The following is a 12,587-nucleotide window of genomic DNA, read 5'->3' as shown; positions in this document are numbered from 1 at the left end:
ATTTAACATAATAATGCACGTGGTTGGAGGCTTCAATATACCAAACTCTTTTTCATCTTTCCTCCAAATAGAAACTTCTTAGAACCTCCATAAAATTTCTATAAAATGTTTATTTAATTATGATTCATGAAAATTATCAACTACGTGCATGTATGTCTTCACATATATATACCCCTTTCATCATTCTCATCCAGAAAACATAGAACTTCATTCTCTTTCTATTTTCTGCAAAATTAACTCTCAAATATTCAAACCACATTTCATTATTTCATTTTTTTCATATATAAATCCCATTAACTTTTTTCATCAAAAAGCTCATAGTTCACTCCGAAATATTCCAATTTCCAAAATTTCATTCATTCTTTTTCCAGTTTGTTTCAGCAAAATGATGTTTGAAAACAATGAATTTATGAATGATTTTGAACTTCTTGAATCAATAAGACAACACTTACTTGAAGATTGGGAATCTCCTGTTACATCAATTTCTGAACATTCTACTTCTCTTTATTGCCAGAACAATAATAGCATTGAGACTCAAATGTTTCCTAATTTATTTTCTGATAATTGGGAAAATTTCCCAATGAATGAAAATGACACAGAAAACATGTTTATTCACAACAATGCCATTAATGAGCCTTCAGCATCAGCAATCAAAATTGAGCCTGAAGTTAGTGTTAGCAATAGCATTGACACCCAAATGTTTCCTAATTTCTTCTTTCATAATTGGGAACATGTCCCAATGAATGAAAATGACACAGAAAACATGTTTATTTACAACAATGCCATTAATGAGCCATTGACACCCAAATGTTTCCTAATTTCTTCTCTCAATTGGGAACATGTCCCAATGAATGAAAATGAAAGCTTAATGAGCCTGGAAGCCAAAGAAAGCTCGGCATCAAAATCAATACATTACAGAGGAGTAAGACAGAGGCCATGGGGAAAATTTGCGGCGGAGATTAGGGATCCTGCGAAGAATGGGGCGAGGGTTTGGCTAGGGACGTACGAGACGGCGGAGGACGCGGCGTTGGCTTATGATAAAGCGGCGTATAGGATTCGGGGTTCACGTGCATTGTTGAATTTTCCATTAAGGGTTAATTCGGGTGAACCTGAACCGGTTAGGGTTGGTTCGAAGAGGTCGTCGATATCGCCAGAGAGTTCTTCGTCCTCGTCGTCGGACAATGCATCGACTAAGAGGACGAAGAAGGTTGCTCAACTATATACTTGAGCAGATATCGGTAAAACAAGTGCGGAATTTGGGATTTTTTAAAATTTTATTGATCCATTTCTGAAATCTCTTTGTAGAACTTTCTTCTTCTGGGGAGAACTGAAGAAGTGAGAATTAAAGAATTTGTGATTTTGTTCTCTTTTAACATTTAATTTGGTTGAATGTATTAAATTTTTGAATTAATATCAATTATTTTTAAAGAAAAAACTGAGGAAGCATAAATTGTGATAAGGTCCACGGCGTTTGAAGCGAAAAATCAAAAGTAAATCGTATGTTTTTTAAAAAAGTGAAGCGGGTACGTAGCTTACGAGAAATTAAAATGATGATATGGTGTATGAATTTTAGTATTATAATAATCAAAGTTTAATTAAAATAACTAATTTTGACATCTAATACACAACATTAATTAATACTAAAATTAATTTAACTTCTCAAAGTTGAGATTCAAATAAACAATAATTTGTCTCAAGGCTACACTCAAGAAACGATGAGCCTTCGTTTTACATCGCTTAATAAAAGTTTAAATTTTGTGCATTAACACATAATTTTTTTTATATTATCAGATTAAATTGATCGTTAACAATAGATCTCATCTCAAACTTGATAAAATTTAAATTCTATTATAAGCTAAGAAGCTTCTAACGTTGTTGCCACCTTCCCTATCATTAGTGTCTTTGTATGATTAATCCTTCTAATAATCAATGCCAACTTGTATAGTAAAACATTTTTGTCCGACTGAAGATTCTAGCCACACGTGGGGGTGCCATGTCATGCTTCAATGACAAATGTAAAAGAAAATAAAAACATACCCATAACTTTGACTTTCAACCTTTGACTCATGACTTTCTTTTAAAGAGAATCGTTCTCAAGACTACATTGCTTGTCATGTTATTATCATAAGGGGTTAACCTTTGGGATCTTATAATAATTTCAGCAATAGTGAAGAAGAACTCATTCTTAAATTCGTCTAAGAGACCTGGTTTTAAAAATTGTATCGGTGAAATTTGCTAACTCAATTTGTCACGGACTCTTATAATGGTTTTGAAATTAGATTGGTGAAATTTGCGTATTCATTATTGAATCCATCATCGACTCCCAGAATTTTAATGCGAAGACTGAGTTCTACCAAATCAGTGACAGTGAAATTTGCGAACTCATTGTTGAATCCATCATCGACTCCTAGGATTTGATGTGAAGTCTTGATTTCTATCAAATTAGTGACTCTGAAATTCGTGAACTCATTGTTGAATCCATCATCGGCTCCTAAAATTTTGATGTGAAGTTTGAATTCTGCCAATTCAGTAATAGTCGTGAACTCATAGTTGGATTCATTATCGACTCAGAATTTTGATGTGAAATTTGAGTTCTAGGAGTTTGGTGTGTGATAGTTGAGATCCCTCCACGACTTATCAAAAATTTAGAGAGTGAACTAAGCTAAAAATGAAGAACCAAAGTGACCTCTTAATAGTTAGCATTTTGTCATATTACTAAGCATATGAAATCCGAATACAAATTAATCGGGTCAATAAATTCTCAAATGTCACATGAGTAAGAAAATATATTCAATAACCTTTTTTTGGATAAGGGAATAGGGGTGAGAGACGGTAGATTTATGTGATATATTTCTATAGAAAATGAAAAAAAAAATTACTATGGATAGGCTTCTGGCTAGTTTTACCAAAATCGAGTATTTATTAACTCCGTTGGATATTTAACAAACTTTATCATTAGATTTGACAAGATTCGTGGAAAAAAAAAGCGAGAATTCACATTTGGAGATATAATTGATGTAATTTCAATTTTATTTGGTCTATTTCTAGAGTGTGATGCAACTCAATATTTGGTTTGTTTTAGAGTTTGGTGCAACTTTTGAGGTATTTGAGGTAGAATATTATTTTTTACAAAAAAAAATTATCAACTTTTTGTATCTAGTTCATTTCTCAAGGACTATTTTTATCATTTTCTCATAGAATTCTACAACCAATTATACATTTCTAGTTTAGGAAAGTGACGTCGTAGAAAGGGCAACCTATTATGACATAAAGTTACTAATTAAAGCAACTTAGTCAAGAGAAATTGTAGTACTTTTTTAAGGTACGTAGGTACATACAAATTCTTTCTGAAAATCTCGTAGGGGGATTGAGAAACCTTAGCCATCATTGATGTTGACACAAAATTAATTGGCTAAGATTCTTTATTTTTTATTTTTTATTTTTTATAAAGACGTGAATATTAGGAGACAAAAAATAAACGTGGGACATGCGCACCAAAGAGAACAACTAGGCAAATACGAATTTCTTTTTCTTCCTACTTTTATTTTAAGACGTTTCAAAATATTTGACAGTATTGAACTAATAATTGTATATCATTTATGTAATTTTTATGTTCATTTAACTAGTGTGAGTTTAGATATAATTTTCTCTATCGAACTCACGTACTTTTCCACTACTCTTTGAATATTTTCTTTAACTATACTAGAATATATATAGGAGTTAAAGTGACGCTAAAATTTTTTGTGTTCAATTAAATATCATCATCTGTGAAAATTAGGATGTATATATATCCAACAACAACTTTATAAGAATGTGATTATTATTATTATTATTGTCTTTTGGACATTGACTTGGTTTCTATATGAAGTTTATCAAGAAAGACAAATGCCTAATTATTAGTATACCGCAAGTATCTAGATTCAATGAATCTCATGGAATGAACCTTTCTTTGAGTTCTTAGCATGTCATATTAAAGTAATTGGTGATGACCAATGACTAATATATAATTAACATCATAATTATGTAATCAATGAAGAAAGAGTTTCTCTCTCTGTGGATCAAATTATAATTTCTTTTATTGTATTGACAGAAACATAGATCACAATTTGTTTCCATTGATCAATTTCATTAACTTTCTATTCCTGGATACATTGCCTCGAGAAGCAAAATTATAGTTGAAATTTTCTTTGAATTTAAATTATACGTAACTGATAATGGAGTATTAATAATTTGGTACAATCAGACCTTTATATAACTAACATCTTCAATTACAATATTTCATTATAAGGTTAATTATCTTCGGACCGACATCTCACGTTATGTTATATTTTATGTTCTCTATCAACATTCCCTATATATAGAGGTGGAACAAGTTTTTTTTTTTTTTTTTTTTTTTTTTTTTTTTAAATTATAGGTTCTAGATCCTAAAAAAGAAAATTATTGGGTTAATTCTTTATATATCTATACATATTAAGTGGATTTTTAATTAATACAAGTACAAAAATAACCTCAAAGTTTTTCTTTAGAAAAATAAAAATAAAAATTATCCGTATTATTTTAATTTGCGACATCGGACTTAGCCTTATTTTGCGCAAAAAGTTGTAACTTGTAAGATCAAAAATCATTCTCAAATTTACGAGTATCTGGCGTTTCAAGTTATTTAACTCCTAGTCATAATGCTAGCTTAGCTCCTAGCTTGACCATAACATAAATATTTGGACAAATGGACAAACAACGTCACTATAGAGAAGTTTAATTATATTAGTAATATGTCTTTCGTGTTTACGTAGACTTCACTGCTTACCACTTAACTTAATAATGCACGTGGTTGCAGGCTTCATTTACCAAACTCTTTTTTTCAACTTTCCTCCATATAGAAACTTCATAGAACCTTCACAAAGTGTCCAAAATATTGTTCATTTATTATTCGGATCATGAAAATTATCAGCTACGTGCATGAATCTCTTCTCATATATATACCTCTTTCATCCTTCTCATCCAAAACACTCAAAACTTCATTCTCTTTCTATTTTCTGCAAAATTCGCTAGCTCTCAGATATTCAAACCACATTTCATTATTTTATTTTATTTTATTTTCATATATAAATCCCATAAACTCTTTTCATCAAAAAGCACATAATTCACTTTGAAATATTCCAATTTCCAAAATTTAGTTCATTTTTTCAGTTCCTTTCAGAAAAATGATGTTTGAAAACAGTGAATTTATGAATGATTTTGAACTTCTTGAATCGATTAGGCAACATCTACTTGAAGATTGGGAGTTACCTATTACAACAGTTTCTGAACATTCTACTTCTCTTTATTGCCAGAACAATAATAGCGAGACTAATTTATTCTCTGATAAGTGAGAAAATTTCCCAATGAATAAAAATAACACAGAAAAAACATTTATTTACAACAATCCCATTAATGAGCCTTCAGTATCAGCTATCAAAATCGAGCCTGAAGTTAGTGTTAGCAATAGCATTCACACCCAAATGTTTCCTAATTTCTTCTCTAATAATTGGGAACATTTCCCAATGAATGAAAATGACACAGAAAACAAGTTTATTTATAACAATGCCATTAATGAGCCTTCATCATCTGCTATCAAGAAGCCAGGGAGAGAATGTCGGCTTCAAAATCGATGCATTACAGGGGAGTAAGACAGAGTCCATGGGGAAAATTCGCTGCGGAGATTAGGGACCCAGCGAAGAATGGGGCGAGGGTTTGGCTAGGGACATACGAGACGGCAGAGGATGAGGCCTTGGCCTATGATAAGGCGGCTTATTGGATTCGGGGTTCACGTGCATTGTTGAATTTTCCATTGAGGGTTAATTCGGGTGAACCGGAACCGGTTAGGGTTGGTTCAAAGAGGTCATCGATGTCGCTAGAGAGTTCTTCGTCCTCGTCGTCAGAAGATGCATCGACGAAGAGGACGAAGAAGGTTGCTCAGCTGTATAATTGAGGAGGCAGTGGTAAAAAAAATGTGGGGTATTTGGGTTTTTTTGAATTTGTATATTTTCAAGCAATAGGTGTGAGTTCAATTTTTATTAAGCTATTTCCTAATTCTCTTTGTAGAAATTTCATCTTCTCGGGAGAATTGAAGAATTTGTGATTTTGTTCTCCTTTAAACATTTGGAGTGTGTCATATTTTGAAATTAATATACCAATTAATTTTAAATAACTGAGGACGCATATAAAGTAATAAGGTTATGAGATATAAAGCGAGAAAGCAAAAGGTAAAGGGCACGTTTTTTAAAGTGAAGTGCATAATTTAGACAAAGTAAATCATGATACATGTATGAAATTAATATTATAATAATCAATTTTAAAATAAAACAATTCAACATCTACTACACAATATGCTAATATTAATTCAATTTCTCAAAATTGAGACTCAAATAAGCAATAGTTTCTCATCCTATCCATTTTGAGATTCAAGTAAGTATAGTTCCTTATTATGATCAGTGTGTGCATCTTCTATAAAGCGCACACTCATCAGAATTGTTTGGGTTTTACTCTAATTTTCTTATCATATTTGAGTTTTACTTCTCTATTGAAGGAAAGTCAAAGTATAACCATAATTACTTTTTACTTTTCCTAAAAGGAAAATATAATTTCTCTTCATATTTGACTATTTCTTGTCTTGGAGGAAAAGTTTTGGACATCTATAAATTGAAGACATTCTTTCCACAACTAAAACACAGTAGCATCCTCAGTGTGGTCTCTAAAGAAGTCTTGTTTAGGGCGAGATTATTCTTTCAATAGATTTTATGCTCTCTTTTTTATATTAATTTTTCAATATGTAGGTCACTTGACCAAATCATATAATACGATTATGTTTTTTTAGTATATTTTCTTTGTTATCTGATTTATCGCCATTAAGGTTTTGCATTTGTAAGCTTCCGCATGACGCCCTGTTATTTCGATCCAACAAGTGGTATCAGAGCCAATCGTTGAACGAGGTTGAAGACAGGTTCAAGGCAAATTCAAATCAAGTTGCAATGCCGATTTCACGATAATGAAGATTTCATCCAGAGTACTACATGTAGAGATGAATTTTCAACCATATTTTCAACATCCTGCTGCTGCATCTTTAAAAATAAAGCAAAATATTTTTAAACCAATTTTTAACCCATAATATTTTTTAATCTTATTTTTAACCATGACATGCAACAGTCTTTGAAGATTATGTGAAGAAAGAGGATGAAAATTATTTTGCCAGAAAATTCAGGCTAAGGAAAGATTTGTTAGGGTTTTTGCCCTGATTTTCTTACCATATTTGAGTTTTACTTTTCTATTGAAGGATACTTTTCCTAAAAGGAAAATATAATTTATCTTCCATATTTGATTATTTCTTGTTTTGGAGGAAAAGTTTTGAACATCCATAAATTGAAGACATTCTTCCCACAACTAAAACACAGTAGCATCCACAATGTAGTCTCTAAAGGAGTCTTGTTTAGGGGAAATTATTCTCTCAATAGGTTTTATGCTTTTTCATATTAGTTTTTCAAATGTAGGTCACTTGACCAAATCATATTATAGTGTTATGTTTTTTTTTAGTATATATTCTTTGTTATCTGATTTATCGTCGTTAAAGGCTTGCATTTGTAAGCTTCCACGTGACGCTCTGTTATTTTGATCCCAACAAGAAGCGCATAGCTTTGTTCATGAAGCATGACCCTCCGCTTCAATTGCTTAATAAAATTTTATTTTTTTTGCATTAATGGTATGATTTTTTTGTTAATTAAATTGATCAATGACAACGAATCTTCATATCAAACTTGAATTAAAATGTACAAAGATAACACATATAACTGATTAAATACTAATAATATTATAATACTCTACAATGTCAAGATATTTAATTTGAACTTTATTTAAAAGTATGAGCTATGAAGCTTCTAGCGTTGTTGCCACCTTCGCAATTATTAGTTTCATTGTATGGTTAAACCTTACAATTAATGCCAACTTGTCAAACATTCAATCCTTTTTATAATACATTTTTGTTGGACAGAAGATTCTAACCACACGTGCGGGTGCCATGTCTTGCTTACATCGATTCAATGGCAAATGTAAAGAAAATAAAAACCTATCCATAACCTTGACTTTCAAACTTTGACTTTCTTTTCAAAGAAAATACTTCTCAAGACTACATTCCTGCCATGTCATTATCATTTTATAAGGGGTTAACTTTGCGATCTTAATAATTTCTGCAATAGTGAAATTCACGAACTCTAACCTTAAATTCGGCACGGGCTCCTATGATTTTGAAAATTAGTGTCGCTGAAATCCACGAACTCATTGTTGGATCCATAATCGACTCCTAAAATTTTGATGTGAAGTCTGAGCTATCAAATCAGTAAAAGTGAAATTCACGAACTCATTGTTGAACCCATCATTGGTTTCTAGAATTTTAATGTGAAGTTGATTTCTGCCAAATCAGTGACAGTGAAATCCGCGATCTCGTTGTTGAATTCATCATCGCCTTCTAGAATTTTGTTGTGAAGTCCGAGTTCTGCCAAATCAATAACTGAAACTCGCGAACTCATTATTGGATCCATCAGAATAGAATCGAAATGAAAAATGAAAGACATAACAAAATTCACATTGTTTGCAAGCTTTTAGGCTCGATAATGACGTAGCCCAAAGAAAGAAAAAAAAGGTAAATTTGTTGAGCCAAAGCGAAAAGTACATATAAACCATCGCCTTGAATCATAGCAGCTTCCACTTTTATACACTTTAGGCAATATAAATTCTAATTAGTCAATTCATTAAATTTTGCTGAATCAATTAAATTTATGTGCATAAACCAATAAAATACTCCCTCCGTTCACTTTTATTTGTCCATTATATCAAAAATAAATTTTCACTTTTACTTGTCTGCTTTAACATATCAAGAGAAGACAAACTTTTTATTTTATTTTATTTTTATTTTTACCCTTAACATTAATTATTTATTTCGAAATCATTCTCCAAGTCCAAAAGACTATACACCAATTAATAGTTAATATGGATATTATGGTAAAAATATATATTTTGTTTTTAATTCTCAAGAGACATGCAAAATTAAAAGTGGACAGGTAAAAGTGAACGGACAGAGAGTAAGTAGTTAACAATTTGGTACGATTAATATCTTTGGTATTTACATAGACTTCACTGCTTACCATTTAACTTAAATAATGCACGTGGTTGCAGGCTTCATTTACCAAACTCTTTTTCAACTTTCCTCCATATAGAAACTTCATGGAACCTCAAAAAAATAGTTTCTTTATCATTATGATAAGTCTCAGCTATATACGTGCATGAATCTCTTCCCATATATATACACCTCAACTCACCATTCTCATCCAAAAAACTCAAAACTTCATTCTCTTTCTATTTTCTGTAAAATCCACTCTCAAATATTCAAACCACATTTTCAAATGTTCATATATAAATCAAATTCCATTAACCCTTCATCAGAAAGCTCATAATTCAGTCTGAATTACTCAAATCTTCAAAAATTAATTCATTTTTTTCAGTTCTTTTTAGAAAAATGATATTTGAAAACAGTAAATTTATGAATGATTTTGAACTTCTCGAATTGATTAGGCAACACTTACTTGAAGATTGCGACTTACCTATTACAACAGTTTCTGAACATTCTACTTCTCTTTATTGCCAGAACAATAATAGCATTATTGAGACCCAAATTTATCCTAATTTTTTCTCTGATAATTTGGAAAATTTCCCAGTGAATGAAAATAACACAGCGACCACATGTATCTACAACAATGCCATTAATGAGCCTTCAGCATCAGCTATCAAAATGGAGCCTGAAGTTAGTGCTAGCAATAGCGTTGAGACCCAAATGTTTCCTAATTTATTCTCCAATAATTGGGAACATTTCCCATTGAATGAAAATGACCCGGAGAACATATTTATTTACAGCAATGCCATTAATGAGCCTTCAACATCTGCAATCAAGAAGCCAGAGAGAGCTCGTGGGGAGAGAAAGCCAGCGTCGAAATCAATGCATTACAGGGGAGTAAGACAAAGGCCATGGGGAAAATTTGCGGCGGAGATTAGGGATCCTGCAAAGAATGGGGCGAGAGTTTGGCTAGGGACGTACGAGACAGCGGAGGACGCGGCGTTGGCTTATGATAAAGCCGCGTATAGGATTCGGGGTTCACGTGCATTGTTGAATTTTCCATTAAGGGTTAATTCAGGTGAACCTAAACCGGTTAGGGTTGGTTCGAAGAGGCCGTCAATATCGCCAGAGAGTTCTTCGTCCTCGTCGTCGGAAAATGCACCGACGAAGAGGACGAAGAAAGTTGCTCAACTGTATAATTGAGCAGACAGTGGTAAAAATTGTGTGGAATTTGGGATTTTTCAAATTTGAACATTTTCACCCAATAGGTTTGAGTTCATATTTTATTGTTTCATTTGAATTTGTTTTTGGGTTTAAGGGCAGCTTACTTGATGAGCTTGCGCCTTCCATAGTTAAGATCGAAAGTTCAAATCCACCAATAACATAACATTTCAATTCCTTACTAATGTGTTTATTTTCTACCATTTGGATTTTCTCGAATGCATATATTTTGGATTTAATACTAATAGTGCTTTTAAAAGAGGGGGGGGGGGGGGGGGGCGCAGTATGAAGAAGCGGAAAAGCAAAAGCAAAGTACACTTTTTTTTTTTAATATGAACATACGTTTATGAGAAATTAAAATTACAATACGTATGAATTTAGTATTACAATAATTGATTTTAATTAAAATAACTAATTTAAAGTTGAGACTCAAATTAAATAATCAATACTTTCTCATTTGTGTTTACTTTGAGATTCAAATAGGCATGGTTTCTTATTACCCTCTCCATCGCAATTTATATTATATAGTTTGACTGGGCACGGAGTTTAAAGAATAAAGGAAGACTTTTGAATCTTGCGTTCTAAAACAAACCAAATATATTTGTGTGGTCATAAATTATCTCGTTAAGCGTAAAAGGTAAAATTTAAAATTAAATTATTGTCAAATAAAAAAATGTATCGTTTTTTTTACAGACTAAAAAGGAAAGTGTATCACGTAAATTAGGACAGAAGGAGTAAGATTACTTTGTACATCACTACATGAAGCGCATGGCTTTGCTTGTGAAGTTATGACCCTCGATTTCTCATCACTTGATAAAAAATTATGTTTGTGCAGTAAAAATATACTACTATTTTTTTTTTTATAATCAGATTAAATTGATCATTTAGACTCTATTTAAAGAGTATGAGCTAAGAAGCTTCTAAAGTTGTTGCCACCTTCCGAATCATTAGTGTCATTGTTTGATCAAACTTATAATTAATGCCAAACATTCAATTCTTTTTTATACAATACTATAAAACATTTTTGATGGACATAAGATACTAACCACACGTGCGGATGCCATGTCTTGTTTACTTTCCTTGAATGGAAATTGAAAAGAGAAAAAAATTATCCATAACTTTGACTTGTTCTTTTCAAAAAGAATCCTTTTCAAGACTACACATTGCCTTCATATTATTGTCATTTGACAAGGGTTCAACTTTGTCTGAAAAGTAAATCTTTCAAAACCTTCCTAAATTATTCACCTTTTATTACACACAACTAGACTAATGCTTCTCCAATTTTGAGACTTCGTTTGATTTTTCTTTCCTTATAATGTTAGGCATTTACTTGTTTTGCATGTGGTTGCAGGTTTTAGATATATATTCATTAACCAATTTCTATGTCCATCACAACACTGGAGTATTGGATTTTTTCAGTCATGACAGAAGGGTAATTTTATCTCTGAAAAAGGTGCAAAAAAGGCAAATGTCCTTTAAGATTCCAAATAGTTCTACTACCACAACTATTACTCCCTTTGTCCAAGTTTATCTGTTGCTTTCGTCTGTCCCAAAAAAAAAAAAATGTTTCTAGATGGTTGTACTTCAAAATTTATGATTGCATTTGGAGGAATTATCAGTGTTTATCGGTAAATTAAAGGAGGAAATGGAGAACCAAAAACTTTTTTCCCCTGTAGTTGCTGATATTAACATTTGATTTCATCTGTAGTTGCAGATATAAAAATGTAAATGGAATTTTGCTTTTGATATCATTGTGCTGGTTTTACTTCTTCCAAAAAAAAACATAAAGTTTTCACATCATGCTATACAAATTTTAATCTCATAGCTACTAGAAATACGGGAAAACATATCGCCATTTGAAACATTGTACTTGTCAGCAAGGGTGGAGCTAGAAGGTCAGGAGGGAGTTTGATTATCGAAAATCACACGGTGTGTATAAGGTTAAAAAAAAAATTATCGGTATATCAGGTAGAGTGGAAGTCCAGCCTCCGCCACTGACATTGCCTGCATGTATGCCTTGTAAAATTTAGAAGGGAAAGGACATAACGCTCCATTGGCTATGCTTTATTGTTTTTATTTTTGAATATTAGAACTCCATGATTATAACGCTCGTGATAGAGGGCGGATAGATGAGAGTGAGTCATAATTCATAAAGTCTTGATATGTTTTTGGCAAGTTTTTTGAACGGGGTGTACATGATATCTTAGACGAATCACATGTCGAATGGAAT

At 31.9% G+C, this 12,587-nt stretch overlaps 3 protein-coding genes across 3 annotated transcripts; all 3 read left to right on the top strand.

Annotated features, from left to right (window-relative positions):
• The first annotated feature begins 224 nt into the window (after positions 1 to 224).
• Positions 225 to 1,443, top strand: LOC132031075 (ethylene-responsive transcription factor 2-like). The gene has a single exon (XM_059420932.1). It carries the CDS (start codon positions 386 to 388, stop codon positions 1,226 to 1,228), a length of 843 nt encoding a protein of 280 aa, XP_059276915.1. The 5' UTR covers positions 225 to 385; the 3' UTR covers positions 1,229 to 1,443.
• A 3,767-nt stretch (positions 1,444 to 5,210) lies between these two features.
• LOC132031067 (ethylene-responsive transcription factor 2-like) lies at positions 5,211 to 6,173 on the top strand. Its single transcript, XM_059420920.1, has one exon. It carries the CDS (start codon positions 5,630 to 5,632, stop codon positions 5,966 to 5,968), a length of 339 nt encoding a protein of 112 aa, XP_059276903.1. The 5' UTR covers positions 5,211 to 5,629; the 3' UTR covers positions 5,969 to 6,173.
• A 3,368-nt stretch (positions 6,174 to 9,541) lies between these two features.
• LOC132031058 (ethylene-responsive transcription factor 2-like) lies at positions 9,542 to 10,351 on the top strand. Its single transcript, XM_059420910.1, has 2 exons — positions 9,542 to 9,637; positions 9,794 to 10,351. The coding sequence occupies exons 1-2, from the start codon at positions 9,542 to 9,544 to the stop codon at positions 10,337 to 10,339; spliced, it is 642 nt and encodes a 213-aa protein (XP_059276893.1). The 3' UTR covers positions 10,340 to 10,351.
• Positions 10,352 to 12,587: the final 2,236 nt, after the last annotated feature.

Source organism: Lycium ferocissimum, chromosome 1 (genome assembly GCF_029784015.1).
Source record: "Lycium ferocissimum isolate CSIRO_LF1 chromosome 1, AGI_CSIRO_Lferr_CH_V1, whole genome shotgun sequence".
Taxonomy (NCBI): Eukaryota; Viridiplantae; Streptophyta; class Magnoliopsida; order Solanales; family Solanaceae; genus Lycium; species Lycium ferocissimum.
Note: the sequence above shows the minus strand (reverse complement) of the source record. Positions and strands in the feature narration are given on the sequence as shown.

Coding starts and splice junctions, on each gene's coding strand:
- LOC132031075 (XM_059420932.1), top strand. CDS start 386: ATGATGTTTGAAAACAATGAATTTATGAATGATTTTGAACTTCTTGAA.
- LOC132031067 (XM_059420920.1), top strand. CDS start 5,630: ATGTCGGCTTCAAAATCGATGCATTACAGGGGAGTAAGACAGAGTCCA.
- LOC132031058 (XM_059420910.1), top strand. CDS start 9,542: ATGATATTTGAAAACAGTAAATTTATGAATGATTTTGAACTTCTCGAA. Junction 9,638..9,793: donor GCGACTTACCTATTACAACA/GTTTCTGAACAT, acceptor GCCATTAATGAG/CCTTCAGCATCAGCTATCAA.